At 39.1% G+C, this 17,538-nt stretch overlaps 1 protein-coding gene across 1 annotated transcript; it reads right to left on the bottom strand.

Annotated features, from left to right (window-relative positions):
* Positions 1-112: 112 nt before the first annotated feature.
* LOC101693577 (olfactory receptor 2T1) lies at positions 113-10,889 on the bottom strand (the record flags this gene model as incomplete). Its single annotated transcript, XM_013050519.2, has 2 exons — positions 9,958-10,889; positions 113-137 (listed from the first exon to the last, which is right to left on the bottom strand). Coding segments are annotated over exons 1-2 (957 nt in total), but the record flags the coding sequence as incomplete, so codon positions are not given.
* Between the last annotated feature and the right edge of the window lie 6,649 nt (positions 10,890-17,538).

Here is a 17,538-nt window from a genome sequence, read left to right as displayed (position 1 = left end):
TGTAGTAAAGCTTGAAATCAGGTAACGTGATGCTACTAGTTTTATTTTTGTTTTTCAACATTTCCTTAGCTATTCAGGGTCTCTTCTGATTCCATACAGATTTTAGGATTATTTGCTCCAGCTCTTTGAAAAATACCCTATGGCCCTGCAATTGCACTACTCGATATTTACCCCAAAGATACAGATGTAGTGAGAAGGAGGGCCATCTGTACCCCAATTTTTATAGAAGCAATGGCCACAGTTGCCAAACTGTGGAAAGAACCAAGATGCCCTTCAACAGAAGAATGGATAAGAAAGATGTGGTCCATACACACTATGGAATCTTATGCCTCCATCAGAAAGGATGAATACCCAACTTTTGTAGCAACATGGATAGGACTGGAAGAGATTATGCTGAGTGAAATAAGTCAAGCAGAGACAGTCACATATCTTATGGTTTCATTTATTTGTGGAGCATAACAAATAACATGGAGGACATAGTAACATGGAGAGGAGATGGGACTTAGGGAAATTTGAAGGGGAGGTGAACCATGAGAGACTATGGACTCTGAAAAACAATCTGAGGGTTGTGAAGCAGCAAGGTTTGGGAGGTTGGGGAAGCCAGGTGGTGGGTATTAAGGAGGGCATGTATTGCACTGAGTGTCTTGCAAAAACAATGAATTCTGTTATGCTGAAAAGAAATTAAAAAAAAAAAAGAACCCCAAGTATAAGATTTATATACTATCAGGACAAACCGAAATACACAGAAGCACTGGTGGAAGAAAAAAAATAGAGACTGGTTATAAATTCTCAGTGTGGGCGAGGAAGGTTATTTTGATTCTTTCTGGATGTATCTTGCTATCTTTGTTAAAGGGCTCAACTTTCCTAAGACAAAGGGGGATTAAAAATTGGTTTAACTATAGGGGTAGCATTGATTGGGGAAAGGAGATTACCTTGATGTTTAACTCTATATGAATATTAAAAAATAAAAATAAAAAAAGAATAAACTAAGCTAAACTAAAATAAAATTTAAAAAAAAATAGAAAAGCAAAAGAAAAACATGGGTATATGTATCAAAAAGTTCAGTTTTTAAGGTTATTATGGAATTTGATGTACTGGACATCTCACTGTAATGGTAAATAGCTTAAAAAATTATCTATATGTAATACGAAAATGAACCAGAATAGTGGGAAGAAATTAAAAATAAAGTCGTATCTATGAAGTAGTGGTGGTTGTTCTTTTGTCATCTTTTTTTTCCCCCCCCAGTTTGTTTTTTGGGGAAGGGCCTGTCATGTGGGTTTTCATGCAGTGTTTCCTGAGTTATGTTTCCCCATCCCCCTCAAGCAGGTGGGTTCTGAGGAAACCGGTTTTTCAGGCTTTTATTCTCTAGAAGTTTTTATGTTTGTTTGTTCATTTTTTGTTTTGTTTTGTTTTGTTTTTTTCTCTCTCGCCTTGACAGCTTTTGATGGGTTTTTGAGGTTTAGAGGAATGCAAACTGCAGCCTGACCTCCCTCTCAGAGAGAAGTCTCAGTCTGTTCCCCTCTGGGTGCTCCAGAGCACAGAAGTTTACCCTTGGCCACTGACAGAGCATGTTCTGAGTAAAGGAACTCCTGCTTGTACCCCAAACCACGACATTGGCAGCTCTCTGGGCAGCTCTGGACTGCCAGAGAGGTTCCAGGCAGTGATTGCATACTGAGATTTTCCAGCTGGCCTGGACAGGAGGGCCTGGTCGTTCTGGGTCTGAGAGCACTGGGCTGGCACCTGCAGCACCTCTCTCAGGGGAAGGTGTGGGGTATGTGTCAGGCTCTGGTCGCAAGGCTTGGAACTCACGTGGAGAGTGCAAAAAGGTTGTGCTTCTGCCAGCTGGTGAGGCTCCCAGCTCTTCATGGGACCCCAGGCACTCTCAGATGTGCTGGTGGCTCAGGGACCAATATTTGGTTTCTCTGCCACACTCTCTCTGGCTCAGCACCTGGCTCAGCACCAGGTGTGGCTGTCCTGGGTCTGGGGACTTAAGCCCCTGTCCCTAACCACCCTGATTCCCACAATTTCCCCCTGCAGTCCTTTATTCTTTCTGAGTGCTTTCAACCAGACTCCAAGTTAATGCTCATCCCCAGATGCAGGGCACTCTGGTATTGGGGTATTACTTTCCAAAAGGTCGCCTCTGGTGGCTCCCTCCCCCTTTTGTTATCTTCTGATATCAGTCCGACATTCCCACTCTGCTTTATCTGTCCACTGGTGTCTTCTGCCCCCATAGAGATCCAGACGTGTATAATTCTGATCTCAGTCTGATTTTGTGGGTGATCGGAGTTCTTTAGTAGGTAATCAGCTCACTTTAGGGTACAGGCTGAAGCGACGCCTCCTCCTACTTCCCCGCCATCTTCCCCATTTTATATTTGTGGTCCTTCCAAATTTTTTCTTGTGGTTGACTTCAAGTTTTTAATGTTGTGGTCTGGGAATATGCATGGTATGATCTAGTTATTTTAGTACTTGTTGAGGCATGATTTGTCACCCAGTATGTTATCTATTCTAGAGACTGTTCCATATGCACTCATAAAGAATATTTTTTTTTTCTGCTTTAGGTTGGAATGTTCTGAATATATCTCTTCAGAATATATCTCAGTCCATCTGGTCCAGTGCCATTATTTCTTTATTGATTTTCCGCTTAGATGATCTGTCCATTGATTTATGTGGGTAATAAAATCCCCTACTATTTTGGTATTGTTATCACTGAGTTACATTATGTTTGTTATTGATTTATATATCTGAATTCTCCTAAGATGGGGGCATAAATATTTACAATTGTTAAATCTTCTTGATGAATAGGCCCCTAATTCTGATGCAATGCCCTTCTTCATCTCTTGTTACAGTGCTTGATTTAAAATCTAGTTTGTCTGATATACATATGTATATCTACCCCAATTTTATTTTAATATCAATGAGCATGACAGATCATTCTCCATCCCCTCACTTTCAATCTGCAAGTGAATTTAGGTCTAAAGTGTTGTATGCAGCCTATGGATAGCTCTTTTTTTCCCATTCTAATACCCTGTGTTTTTTTTTAATTGGGGCATTTTATCATACATTTATATTCATTTTTTCTATTTATATACTCATTTATATTCAGAGTGATTATTGAAAGATATGAATTTAGTACCATTTCATTACCTGTAGAGTTGGTGTTTCTGCTGATGCTCTCTGGTCCTTTCTAATCTTTGTTGCTGTGGGTCATTTTTTCTCCAAGAAGTCCCCCTTAAAATTTATCTCAGGGCTGGCTTGAACTCTTTTAGTTTGCTTTAGTAGTCATGAACTCTTTTAGTTTATGTTTATCTGGGAAATTCTTTATCTTACCTTCTATTCTAAATGACATCCTTACTCAATAGAGTGTTCTTGGCTTTGGCTGTGGATTTTTCCCTCTCATCATTCTGAAGAAAAAATTTTTTTAAGATTTTATTTATTTATTTGACAGAGAGAGATCACAAGTAGGCATAGAGGTTGGCAGAGAGAGAAAGAGGAGGAAGCAGGCTCCCTGCTGAGCAGAGAGCCCGATGTGGGACTCGATCCCAGGACCCTGAGATCACGACCCGAGCCGAAGGCAGTGGCTTAACCCACTGAGCCTCCCAGGTGCCCCCCACTCATCATTCTGAAAGTATCATGTCACCCCTTCTGACTTACCAATATTCTGTTGAGATATCTCTAGTCTTATGTTTTTTATTTCCCCATGTACTTTAAGATACCCTTTATTTTAGTATTTTTAAGATTTTTTTTCTTTATCAGTATATTTTTCACATTTAATTACAAAATGTCTTGGTGCTACTTGCTTTTTTGATTTTGATTGAAGTTCTCTGTGACTCATGGATCTGGATTTTTTTTTTTCATTTTCCAAATGAGAGTCATTTTTAGATATTAATTATTTTTAAAATTATGCAGCTTTTCTCTTATTTTTCTGGGACATCTATGTTGTGTTTTTAAGTTTGGTGGAAATTTTTAATTTCCCAAGTCTATTTTCCTGTTTCATGGTTCTTTCTCTTTTGTTCAGCTTCTTTGCTTCTATAACTTTGTCTTCCAGGTCATTCATTCTTCTGCTTCTTCCAGCAGAAGAATTACATCACATGTGTTTCTTCCCCTGTTTCCTCTGCTGTTTATCTTTGAATCTTTTTAAAACATTTTTATCTTTGTGGTAATGGTAAGAATGATGGCTTCCATTCTTTCCATTCTTTTCTCAAGCCCAGTAAAAACCCTTATCATTGTTGCTCTAAATTTTTCACCAGGCATGTTAACCAAATCTGTTTTTGCTTAGATCTCTGGCAGTGGTCTTATCTTTTATCTGGGATAAATATTTTCTTCTCATTTTGTCTATTCTCTGCCTTATTCTTGTGCCTTATAGAAAAGTCACTTATGTTTCTTGCTCATGAAATTAATCACTTTATGAAGAAGACGTCATGTCATGCCCAGGGCCCAGAGCTTAAGAGAGTGCTTCCATTGTGTTGTATGTGCTCTGTTGTTGTGTTCTGCTTGCACTATTTTCAAGTCAGTCATCCTCAAAGCTTCCCCTTACATGAAGTGGTCAGTGTTTTATCTCTGGCTTGAATGTGGCAAGTTTTGCCCAAGTTGTTCTTTTGTATGCTTGTGAAATGTGACTTGTCACCACCTCCACGACTACTGAGGCCATGGAAAAATTAGGAGATACTTTGTGGGCAGAAGTTTTTGCTGGTATTTTGGATGAGTGTTCTGCTTCACAGGGACTGTGGCAAGATTGAGTGAGAAGGTGTGAGGTTTAGTGTAAGCAAGTTAAGCATCCAGGGTATCCACTTCACTGCTTACCACAGGTAGCTCTGTGTTTATGCTGAGGGTGTTGAGGGTTGGGAGTGGAAAATTGTGCTAACCAGCTTCCCTTTCCCCAGAAAGACACCCCTGCTTATCAGAAAAGTATTTCAAGAAGAGTAAATAATCTCCCTCCTGTATGTCCCAGGTTTGTTTGTTTGTTTGCTTGTTCAGATTTCTTTTTCTGCAATGTCAGCCTCCAGGTTGTTTGCCTATCTTCTTACCAGGAGCAACACAGAGCCCTCTGGGCTTTATCCTAACCAAGCCTACTAAGTTTTAAAAATCCAGGTTTAGGATCATGGTGTGGGCAGGGGCCTGCTCTATTTTTTTGTGAAGGGGGACCACTGTGCAGGGAATGAGATGTCAGAAATGTCATAAATCAATGTTTTGGGACATGGTATCATTGGGTTAGGCAGCCAGTGTTGGAGCTGAGCTGATTTCTGCAGGTTACTCTGTGTATATGATGAGAGATGAGGGGGTGGGAATGGTGTCTGCTGGTTCTTATTTTGTCCCCTTAGATGTTTCTCCCTGAATCTTGCCTCTCAGTGACACGTTGTAAGAAGAGCAAATAAACTCTCCCCTGTATGCCTTAAATACTCTTCATATCACTGTTTCTACACTGTTTTCACAGGATTGTTTGCCGGCATTCCCTACCAGAGTGAGGCAACACCCTCAGGGCTCTATCCGAGAAAAGCCAGGGAACCCTTAAAACTCCAGTCTTTAAGACCCACTAGTTGCTAGAAATAAAAATCAGTCCCTATTTCCCAGTGGCTGGGAAATAATAAGAAATATTCTTTTAAGATTTAAAAAAAATTTATTTGACAGAGATCACAAGTAGGCAGAGAGGCAGGCACAGAGTGGGGGAGGGCAGCAGGCTCCCTGCTGAGCAGAGAGCCCAGGACCCTGAAACAATGATCTGAGTCAAAGGCAGAGGCTTAACCCACTGAGCCACCCAGGTGCCCCAGGGAAATATTCTTGCATGTTTTCCTGTATGCTCTTCTCTCTTGCCTTCTTCTGCAACTATGGCTCCCTCCCCTCCACAGCAACTGTGACCTGCTTCTCCCCCAAACCCTGTCTCTGTACTCCTTACATTTTTCAATGTTTTTTTCTTTTCTTTTCTTCTCTACCTTAAGTTGTGGAGTTTGTTGTGTCATATTCAGGTTGATTTCTAGGGTATTAAGGATAACTTGATAATTATCTAGTTATGTTCAGGGAATGACACAAACCTAAGTCCTCCTACTTAGCCACCATCTTAGTTCATTGAAACCTCTCTGTCAAGGACATAAAGAGATAATTAGTTTCCTTACTTAGGTGATCAAATTTTTGTTTCAAACTTACTCAAGTTATATCTAATATTTCTCATTGTAGACACATCCTTTCTTTAGAAAGACATCTATGTTTCTGTCATACCATGCTGCCTGGGTATTTGCCATCATTTTAATCTCTTTATTGTCAACTACTTCTTTCATGGCTTGGCATTATACATTAAAATATTGTGACCTATTCTTCAGTTTTCTCTTCTTTATGTATGCAGTCCCTCAACTAGGGTAGATCTAATGTAATCTCTTTGTTGTTACACACAATATGCTTATCAAAGACTCCTAAAATCTATCTTCACACTGAACAATTCAAATGACATACAAAATGAAATATCTAGCTTCTTATCTGTGAACTTTAGGGGCAGCAGGGTGGCTCAGTGGGTTAAGCCTCTGTCTTCGGCAGAGATGATCACCAGGCTCTCTGCTTGCAGAAAACCTGCTTCCCACTCTCACTCTGCCTGCCTACTTGTGATCTCTCTCTTTCTCTATCTTTCAAATAAATAAATAAAATCTTACACAATACACATAAATAAACTCAAAATGGATAAAAGACCTCAACGTGAGACAGGAATCCATCAGAATCTAAGAGGAGAACATAGGCATTAATCCCTTTGATAACAGCCACAGCAACTTCTTTCAAGATATGTCTCCAAAGGCAAAGGAAACAAAAGCAAAAATAAACTTTTGGGACCTCATCAAAAATCAAAAGCTTCTGCACAGCAAAGGAAACAGTCAAGAAAACAAAGAGGCCACACATGTAATGGGAGAAGATATTTGCAAATGACAGTACAGACAAAAGGTTGATATCCAGGATCTATCAAGAACTTCTCAAACTCAACACACACAAAACAGACAATCATATCATAAAAAAAAAATGGCCAGAATATATGAACAGACACTTCTCCAATGAAGACATACAAATGGCCATCAGACACATGAAAAAATGTTCATCATCACTAGTCATCAGGGAGATTCAAATTAAAAGCACATTGAGATACCACCTTACACCAGTTAGAGTGGCCAAAATAAGCAAGACAGGAAACAACATGTGTTGGAGAGGATGTGGAGAAAGGGGAACCCTCTCCCACTGTTGGTGGGAATGCAAGTTGGTGCAGCCTCTTTGGAGAACAGTGTGGAGATTCCACAAGAAATTAAAAATAGAACTTTCCTATGAGCCTTCCAATGCACTCCTGGGTATTTACCCCAAAGATACAGATGTAGTGAAAAGAAAACATTGTACCCCAATGTTTATAGCATCAATGGCCATGGTTGCCAAACTGTGGAAGGAACTAAGATGCCCTTCAATGGACAAATGGATAAGGAAGATGTGTTCCATATACACTATGGAGTATTATGCCTCTATCAGAAAGAATGAATACCCAACTTTTGTAGCAACATGGACTGGACTGGAAGAGATTATGTTGAGTGAAATAAGTCAAGCAGAGAGAGTCAGTTATCATATGGTTTCACTTATTTGTGGAGCATAACAAATAGCAGGAAGGACATGGGGAGTTTGAGAGGAGAAGGGAGTTGGTGTAAATTGGAAGGGGAGGTGAATCATGAGAGACTATGGACTCTGAAAAACAATCTGAGGGGTTTGAAGTGGTGGGTGGGTGGGAGGTTGGGGTACCAGGTGGTAGGTATTATAGAGGGCATGGATTGCATGGAACACTGGGTGTGGTGAAAAAATAATGAATACTGTTATGCTGAAAATAAAAAAAAAAAGATTAAGAAATTTTTAAAAAATCTTAGAAAACAAATTTGAACTTGGTAAATTTTCTTAAACTGAACACTATGTGTGTAATCAGCATCTACACAAAGAAACTGGAAACCACTAACACCACAGAACCTACCCATAAGCCCTTTCAGCCACTAATCTTCCAAGCAAAGGTAGTTTTGATGAATCTGTAGTTTAAATGTAATATTTTGTAACTTTCTTCTTCAGTTCAACATGTTTCTGAGATCTATCTATAGCATTGTAAGTAATGTTAGTAGAATGTCTATTCTTTTTTTTAAGATTTTATTATTTATTTGACAGAGAGAGATCACGAGTAGGCATAGAGGCAGGCAGTGAGAGAGAGAGAGAGAGAGAGGAGGAAGCAGATTCCCTGCTGAGCAGAGAGCTCGATGCGGGACTCGATACCAGGACCCTGGGATCATGACTTGAGCCGAAGGCAGCGGCTTAACCCACTGAGCCACCCAGGCACCCTAGAATGTCTATTCTTATTGTTTGACAATGTCACAATTGATTTATCATGTCACCACCAGTAAGCTTTTGGGTCGCTGCTCTCTCTCTCTCTCTCTCTCTCTCTCTCTATCTTGTCTGCTACTACATATCTTTTGGTGAAGATTATGCATATATATTTGTTAGATATTCACCTGAGTTTGTTTCTTCTGGAGCAAAGAGAACATATATGTTTAGCTTTAGTCACTGTTGCTACATACAGTGTTGTGGGGACATAAATTTTTTTCTTGACTGCTACTTTTTTTCCTTTCATTTCCTTTCCCCCATTAGAATGTAAACTTTTAAACTGTAGGTGTTTTTCTTATCTTGCTCAAAGCTATGAATAATAAATGAATACATGGATGAATGATTGAGGAAGCTGTATCTGAAAAATACAGTGTTCAATCAATCACATTCCTTGAAATTTTGCAGCTTAATACAGTAATTTAAAATATTACCCTACAGAAGTTCCTTACTTCCTTGATACCCATTGTTTTCATTTGTAATTAAAGCTGCTAATATGTGGCTTATTTGTTATGAAATTGTTAGAGGGTGAAGGACCTTACAGAGTATGTGAATTATTAAGTTTTAGACAGGTTGGCTAATATGATTGATTATGATTATTAATAATTTAATAAAGTGACCCTTATGATACCTGAGTAAACACCTTATAGAATCAAATGGAACACTGAACATGATTTGCCACATTCTATTGTCCTCAAATTCTGGATCAGTTGGGAGTATGAATATGGAATATGAGCAAACTTCTATTATCTGACTGGTTTATGATTAATCTTGATGACCCTGTGACATATTTGAAAAATCATTTTAGTATCCTCTCGGCCCATATCCCTGTGTGTTTTTCTGACATTTGGTATACCTTTGAGTATATGATACCCTCACGTTGTCTTTTCTGGAAAATATTCTTTGTTCTCATCCATTAATTTTAACTTACCTGAAAAATAACTTTCAATTATGTGTTACAAACAGAAGGTAAATACTACATTGCTACTTAAAGTAAAACACAATTATTGCAGGGATCACAATGACTATATAAGAAAACTAATCTGACTCTCCTGACAAACTGACAAATTGGAACATACAGGTAGCTACACAACTGTCTTCCTAAAGGGCTGGGTCCAGTATCAGTCCTCAAAATTGAGAAGATATTTTTTTAATTATTTTTAGATGGTACATATACTTATACAGCAGTATCATATATACCAAAAGTGTCACCTTCCCTCTTGCACTCCTCAACATAGGTTATGCCATTTAAATTGCATGCAATTTATGTTGTTTCCAAAATGTGAAACTGAAGAGCAAGAAATTTTATTTTCAATTCCTGAAAAACACTGGACATTTATTTTGAATTCATGTGAACAGGATTAAAATAAAGGGAGGATAGAAGAAAGAAGATGGGATGAAAAAAATGAAGACCAAAGCATTCATTTTTATATTGATTCTTTCCCCTTTTTTTCCTGCACAATTGAGCCTACTTTCCAGTTTAATCCTTCATTGAGAACATGGTCACAGTGTCCACAAAGGCTCCCATTTACTATTGACATGAGAAGAAGCCACTATCAAAACATTTCTCCTGACACTCTTTGTGTACACTTGAATCTGCCTAGTGCCCTCTTCAGAGCTCCAGTCACATCCTTGTTCCTCAGACTGTAGATGAGTGGATTTAACATTGGTGTAAGGATTGTGTAGAACACAGAAAAGACTTTGTCCTGGGCTGGCCTGTGGTAAGAGTGTGGAAGCATGTAGGTGTACATGGCAGCCCCATAGAACAAGGTCACCACTGTCATATGAGACGAGCAGGTGGTGAATGCCTTCTTCCTCCCCTCCACTGAACTCATGTGGTGGACTGTGGTTAAGATTCGGGCATAAGAAGCAATCACCACAGAGAAAGGAATCAGCAGCATCAGAACACAGCACACATACATTACTGTCTCATAGAGGGCAGTGTCTGCACATGCCAAATGCAGGACTGCAGGTGCCTCACAAAAGAAATGGTTAATTTCACGGGAGTTGCAGAAAGGAAAGCTCATGGTGATGGGAGTTAGAAGGAAGCCATCCAAAGAGCCCCCAAACCAGGAACTTGCTATGATCATCCAACAGACACGGTAACTCATAAGTACAGGATAGCGAAGGGGTTTGCAGATGGCCACATAGCGGTCATAGGCCATGAGGCCCAACAGGAAAAACTCAGCTCCCACAAGGGTGAGGTAGAGGAAATGTTGAGCTGTGCACCCCATAAAGGAGATGGTTCTTTGACCAAGCAGGTAATCAACCAACATCTTTGGGACAGTGGTGGAGATATACATCAGGTCAATGAAGGACAGGTGACTAAGCAGGAAATACATGGGAGTGTGAAGTCGTGAATCAGTGTGGATTAAGAATATCATGACCCCATTTGCTATCAGTGCAGTGAAAAAGATGATAGAGATAATAGCAAAAAGAAGGCCCGAGATGTCCTTCCTGTTGAACAGTCCCATGAAGATGAAGTCTGCAGAGGAGGTGTTATACACTTCCACTGATCCCATGACAGTGATGCTGTGACCTAGAATCTTTTGAATAAAATGACATTATTTTGAGAGAATTAACATAACAGCATATGAGCTGACTCTTAGACAACAAAATTCTGAAAGTTGGAGGACAACATTTAAAAATATTTTCTTACAACTTTGGCACAGATATCTAGCAACTAATATATTCTAGATGTTATTTTTACATAAAATTGATAGCCTTGAATTAATATTTCTTTAAATACATTGGACAAGATGATGTCAACAGATGTTATTTTACTATAGTGACACATATAACAACACAGAAGGGTGTAAACCATGTTATTCAGTTCAACATACCCTGATGTGTGTGTGTGTGTGTGTGTACATATTGCCTTATATCTGTTTAAATTGGTACCCTTATTAAATGAATTTTTATTATAATCAACATTATCACCAATTAAAAATATCTCATTACTGACTACGAGTAGTTTTTCTCTGCCATTAGGTACAAATAAGTGATCTGCTGTATGGGTTGTAAGAATTAAGAGTATCCTCTTGGTTTCAGTTCATCTGTGTTGCAGATGAAATTGTATGGGAGAAAATAAAGTATAAAATGGAAACCATTCTTGCAAACTCAGAAAAAAGAGGCAAGTTACTCTTGCAGAATTACTTTAGTTTATTTTTAAGACAGAAATTTAATTTTAGGATGATGAAGAATTGGCATCAGGATAAGCAGCATCATTAGTCAGGTATTAGCATTTAGCATTAGCAATTAGAGTAAATAGCACAGAAATATATATGGTAAGATATAAACCACCTATTATTTTTGGAAATTGAATTTTTATAGTGATTAATAATTAAGAAAAACTGATAGTTTTATGTAATTTCATGTGATGGTAAATCTACAGTTGTGAAATATCTACAACAAAGTTTTTTAAAGTTAAGGATGATTTTTCATGTCCTTTAACATTAAATATGTCAAGGCAAGATATATTTTACCAATATGTTTTTGAGGTTAAGTGACTAAACTAAACTATGTTCCTATAAATATTCTAAAAATATAAACATTTTAGGGAACAGCTCAGAAAACAAAAAGCTATTAAGAATAATTGTGAAGGGGGAGAGACAAGATGGTGGGGAAGTAGGAGGAGGCATGCTTTCAACCTGTACCCTAAAGTGAGCTCATTACCTTCCAAAGAACTCCGATCACCCACAAATCAGCCTGAGATCAGAATTATACACGTCTGGATCTCTACTGGAGCAGAAGATGCCAGTGGGCAGGTAAAGTGGAGTGGGAAAGCTGGACTGATATCGGAATATACACAAAAGGGGGAGGGAGCCACAGAGGTGACCCATTGGAAAGTAATATCCCAACGCGAGAGTGCCCTGTGCCTGGGGACCAGCATTAACTCAGGAGTCTGGTAGAAAGCACTCAAAAAGAGCAAAGGATCACAGGGGAAATTGTGGGAATCGGGGTGTTAGGGTCTGGGCTTAAGTCCCCAGACCCAGGACAGCCACCCCTGGTGCAGAGCCAGAGAGAGTGCAGCAGAGAAACCAGGTCTTGGTCCCTGAACCACCAGCGCGCCTGAGAGTGCATGGCTCCCGGGCTCCCATGAGTGGCTGGGAGCCTCGCCAGCCAACAAGCACAGCCTTTTTGCAGTCCCCACGTGAGTGCCCTGCCATGCCATCAGAGTCCAAATCTTGCCCTCGCCCTCCCCTGAAAGAGGTGCACACAAACGCCAGCCAGGTGCTCTCGACCTGAAAGACCAGGCACTCCCAGCCCTGGCCAGAGGGAAAATCTCAGTGTGTGATCACTGTTTTGAACTTCCCTGGCAGTCTGGAGCTGCCCAGACAGCCGCTGCTGTTGTGGTTTTGGGTACAAGCAAAAAATCCTGAGTCCCTAGGGACCGAGACTGGGAACCTGCTCTGCCAGCCCCAATGGGGGAATTTATTAGGGCTCTGCAGCCCAATTGAGGCTTCTCTCTAAGAGGGAGGTCAAGGTGCAGTTTGCTTTCCTCTAAACCTACAAAAACCATCAAAAGCGGTCAAGGCAAGACAGAAAAACAAAAGTGAACAAATATAAAAAAAACTCCAGAGAACAAAAGCCTGAAAAAAAACAGTTTCCTCAGAGCCCACCCCCTTGAGGGGGGCGGGAGGACTTAACTGAGAGAACATCATTGACAGAAAACCCACATGGCAGGCCCCTCACCCAGAAAACCAACCAGGAAAGAGGAAATAAAAAAAGACATAAGAGAACAACCACCACTACTTCACAGGATAATTTTTAAAATTAATTCAATCCCATTATTTTGGCTCATTTTTTATAGCTAATGTTTTATTATTATATAGATAATTTTTTAACCTATTTACCATCACAGTGAGATGTCCAGTACATCAAATTCCATAATAACCTTCTAATCTGAACTTTTGATACATACACCTGTGTTTTCCTTTTGCATTACTATTTTTTAAATTTCTTTTTTTTAATTTTAGTTTACTTTAGTCTAGTTTATTCCTTTTTTAATTTTTATTTTCTAATATTCATATAGAAGTTAAACATCAAGGTAATCCCCTTTCCCCAATCAATGCCACCCCTATAGGTAAACCGATTCCTAATCCCCCCTTATCAAAGGAAAGTTGAGCCCTTTTTCAAGATACATCCGGGAAGAATCAAAACAACCTTCCTCACACACACTGAGAATTTACAACCATTCTCTCAACTTTTTCTTCCACCAGTATTTCTGTGTTTTTGTACTTGTCCTGATAGTATATAAATCTTACACTAGGGGTTCTTTTTGAAGAGTTTCTTCCTTTATTTGCATATATATATATATATGTAAATATATATACATATGAATTTTTTCTCTTGTCATATACTTTTATCAGTCTTTTTGTTTGTCTGTTTCTGTTTGTATACTTCATAAATCTTACCTTGGGGCCCATTTGGGCTGAACCTTCTCTTTTATCTCACCTTTCTTTCCTATCTCTCCCTCTCTCTTTTTTTTTCTTTTCCTTTTCTTTTTCTTCTCATTTGGGTGGGGAACCCTGATTGCTCAGAAGGATTCCAGGGTGCACCTGGACTGCACCACAGTCGATACACCCAGCTACACCCGTTCAGCCATCTCTCACCAAAATGACTAGGAGGAGGAAAGCCAACAGAAAAAAAAATACAGAGGATGGACCCACTGCAACAGAGCTAATGGCTATCAACATAGACAATATGTCGGAAAGAAAATTCAGGCTAAAATTATCCAAGCAATATCTAGGTTGGAGAAAGCCATGGGTGACCAAACAGAATTGATTAGGGCCAAACTGAAAAGGACCAGAGATGATGTTTTCAATATTAGGGAAGAGCTAAAAGCTACCAGGGATGAGCTTCACAATGCTGTCAATGAGTTCCCATCTAATCTAAACTCACTCAAAGCTAGGGTAACTGAGAGAGAAGATAGAATTAGTGATCTGGAGGACAAACAGATAGAAAGGATCAGGAGGAAGCCTGGAACAGCTTAGAAACCACGAAAACAGAATCAGGGAAATAAATGATGCCAGGAAACGTTCCAACATCAGAATTATTGTAATCCCTGAAGGGGAGGAGGAAGAAAGAATTCTTCATGAAACAAGTTCTTCATGAAAATTTTCCGAATCTCATGAATGGAACCATCATTCATTTACTAGAGGCCTGAAAGTCTTCCCTTCCCAGATTACAGATTCTCGAAAGGCCTCAAGACACCTAGTCATAAGAATGAAAAATTATAATTGTAGGCAGAAACTCTTGAAACCAGCTAGGACAAAGAAGATCCTTACATACAGAGGAAAGCCCATCAGAATAACATCAGACCTGTCAACAGAGACCTGGCAAGCCAGAAGGGGCTGGCAAGACATATTCAGGGCACTGAATGAGAAAAACATGCAGTCAAGAATACATTATCCAGCAAGACTGACATTCAAAATATATGGAGACATAAAGAGTTTCCAGGACGGCAAGGCTAAAGGACTATGCAACCACCAAGCCGATACTGCAGGAAATTATAAGGGGGCGCCGTTAAAGGAGGAAAAAGCTCAAGAATATCATTGAACAGAAATATAGAGACAATCTACAGAAAGAAAAACTTCAAAGGTAACACGATGTCAATAAAAACATATCTATCAATAATCACCCTCAATGTGAATGGCCTAAATGCACCCATAAAATGTCACAGGGTTGCAGACTGGTTAAAACTATAGGACCCATCCATATGTTGTCTACAAGAGACCCATTTTGAACCTAAAGATACACCCAGACTGAAAGTAAAGGGATGGAGAAGCATCTTTCATGCCAATGGGCCTCAAAAGAAGGACAGGGTATCGATTCTCATATCAGAAAAATTAGATTTTAAACTAAAGACTGTAGTCAGAGATACAGAAGGACACTACATCATTCTTAAAGGGACTATCCACCATGATGATCTAATAATTGTAAATATCTATGCCCCCAATATGGGAGCAGCCAATTACATAAGAAAACTGTTAATCAAGACAGAGTCATATTGATATGAATACAATAATCAATGGAGATCTTAACATACCTCTCTCAGAAATAGACAGATCATCAAAGCAGAAAATCAATAAAGAAACAAGAGCATTGAATGACACATTGGACCACATGGACCTCATAGATATATACGGAACATTCTACCCTAAAAATACAGAATAGTCATTCTTCTCAAGGGCACATGGAACCTTCTCAAGAAAGACCACATACTGGGTCACAAATCAGGACTCAAATGATACCAAAAGACTGAGATTATTCTCAGAACATTCTCAGATCACAGTGCTTTGAAACTAGAGCTTAATCACAAGGAAAAGTTCAGAAGGAACTCAGACACTTGGAAGGTAAAGACTACCTTGCTTAAGAATGCTTGGACCAGCCAGGAGATCAAGGAAGAACTGAAACAATTCATGGAAACCAATGAGAATGAAGACACATCTGTCCAAAACCTATGGGATACAGCAAAGGCGGTTCTAAGGGGAAATACATAGCCATCCAAGCCTCCCTCATAAAAAGTAAAAAATCCAGAACACACCAGCTGTCTCTACACCTTAAAGAACTGGAGAATCAACAACAAAAAAAAACCAACTACACATATAAGAAGGGAAATCATCAAGATTAGAGCAGAGATGGATGAGGTAGAAACCAGAGATACAGTAGAACGTATCTATTAAAGTAGAAGCTGGTTTTTTGAAAGAATCAATAAGATCAATAAACCATTAGCGACACTAATCCAAAAGAAAGAGAGAAAGCTCAAATATATAAAATTATGACTGAAAACTGAGAGATCACAATGAACACCAAGGAAGTAGAAACAATCATCAGAAGTTATTATCAACAGTTATATGCCAATAAGCTAAGCAACCTAGATAAAATGGATGCTTTCCTGGAAAATTATAAACTCCCAAAATTGAACCAGAAAGATATTGACAACCTGAATAGACCAATATCTCGTAACAAGATTGAACTGGTGATCAAAAACCTCCCAAAAAACAAGAGCCCAGGACCTGATGGATTCCATGGGGAATTCTACCATACGTTCAAAGAATAAATAACACCTATTTTCCTGAAGCTGTGTCAAAAAATTGAAGCAGAAGGAAAACTTCCTGACTCTTTCTATGAAGCCAGCATTACCTTGATGCCCAAAACAGGCAAAGACCCTATGAAAAAGGAGAATTTCAGACCAATATCCCTGATGAATATGGATGATAAGATTCCCAACAAGATCCCAGCAAACAGGATCCAACATCACATTAAAAACATTATCCACCATGAGCAGGTGGGATTCATCCCTGGGCTACAAGGATGGTTCAACACTCGCAAAACAATCAGTGTGATAGAACAAATTAATAAGAGAAGAGAGAAGAACCACATGGTCCTCTCAAGTGATGCAGAAAAAGCATTTGACAAAATCCAGCATCCGTTCCTGATTAAACGCTTCAAAGTATAGGGATAGAGGGAACATTCCTGAACCTCATCAAATCTATCTATGAAAGACCCACAGCATATATCATCCTCAATGGGCAAAAGCTTGCAGCCTTCCCGTTGAGATCAGGAACAAGACAAGGATGCCCACTTTCACCACTTTTGTTCAACATAGTATTAGAAGTCCTAGCAACAGCAATCAGACAACAAAGAGAAATAAAAGGTATCCAAATTGATAATGAAGAAGTCAAGCTCTCTCTCTTTGCAGATGACATGATTCTTTATATGGAAAACCCAGAAAACTTTACCCCCAAACTACTAAAACTCATACAACAATTCAGCAGCGTGGCAGGATACAAAGTCAATGTACAGAAATCAGTGGGTTTCTTATACACTAACAGTGAAAATACAGAAAGGGAAATTAGAGAATCGATTCCATTTACTATAGCAACAAGAACCATAAGATACCTGGGAATAAACCTAACCAAAGAGGTAAAGGATCTCTACTCGAGGAACTACAGAACACTCATGAAAGAAATTGAAGAAGACACAAAAAGATAGAAGACCATTCCATGTTCTTGGATTGGAAGAATAAACATTGTTAAAATGTCGACACTGCCTAGAGCAATCTATACTTTTAATGCTATTTCGATAAAAATTCCACCAGTATTCTTCAAAGAGCTGGAGCAAATAATCCAAAAATTTGTATGGAATCACAAGAGTCCCCGAATC

The sequence above is a fragment of the Mustela putorius genome, unplaced genomic scaffold, assembly GCF_011764305.1.
Source record: "Mustela putorius furo isolate JIRA1106 unplaced genomic scaffold, ASM1176430v1.1 tig00003923_pilon_pilon_pilon, whole genome shotgun sequence".
Taxonomy (NCBI): Eukaryota; Metazoa; Chordata; class Mammalia; order Carnivora; family Mustelidae; genus Mustela; species Mustela putorius.
Note: the sequence above shows the minus strand (reverse complement) of the source record. Positions and strands in the feature narration are given on the sequence as shown.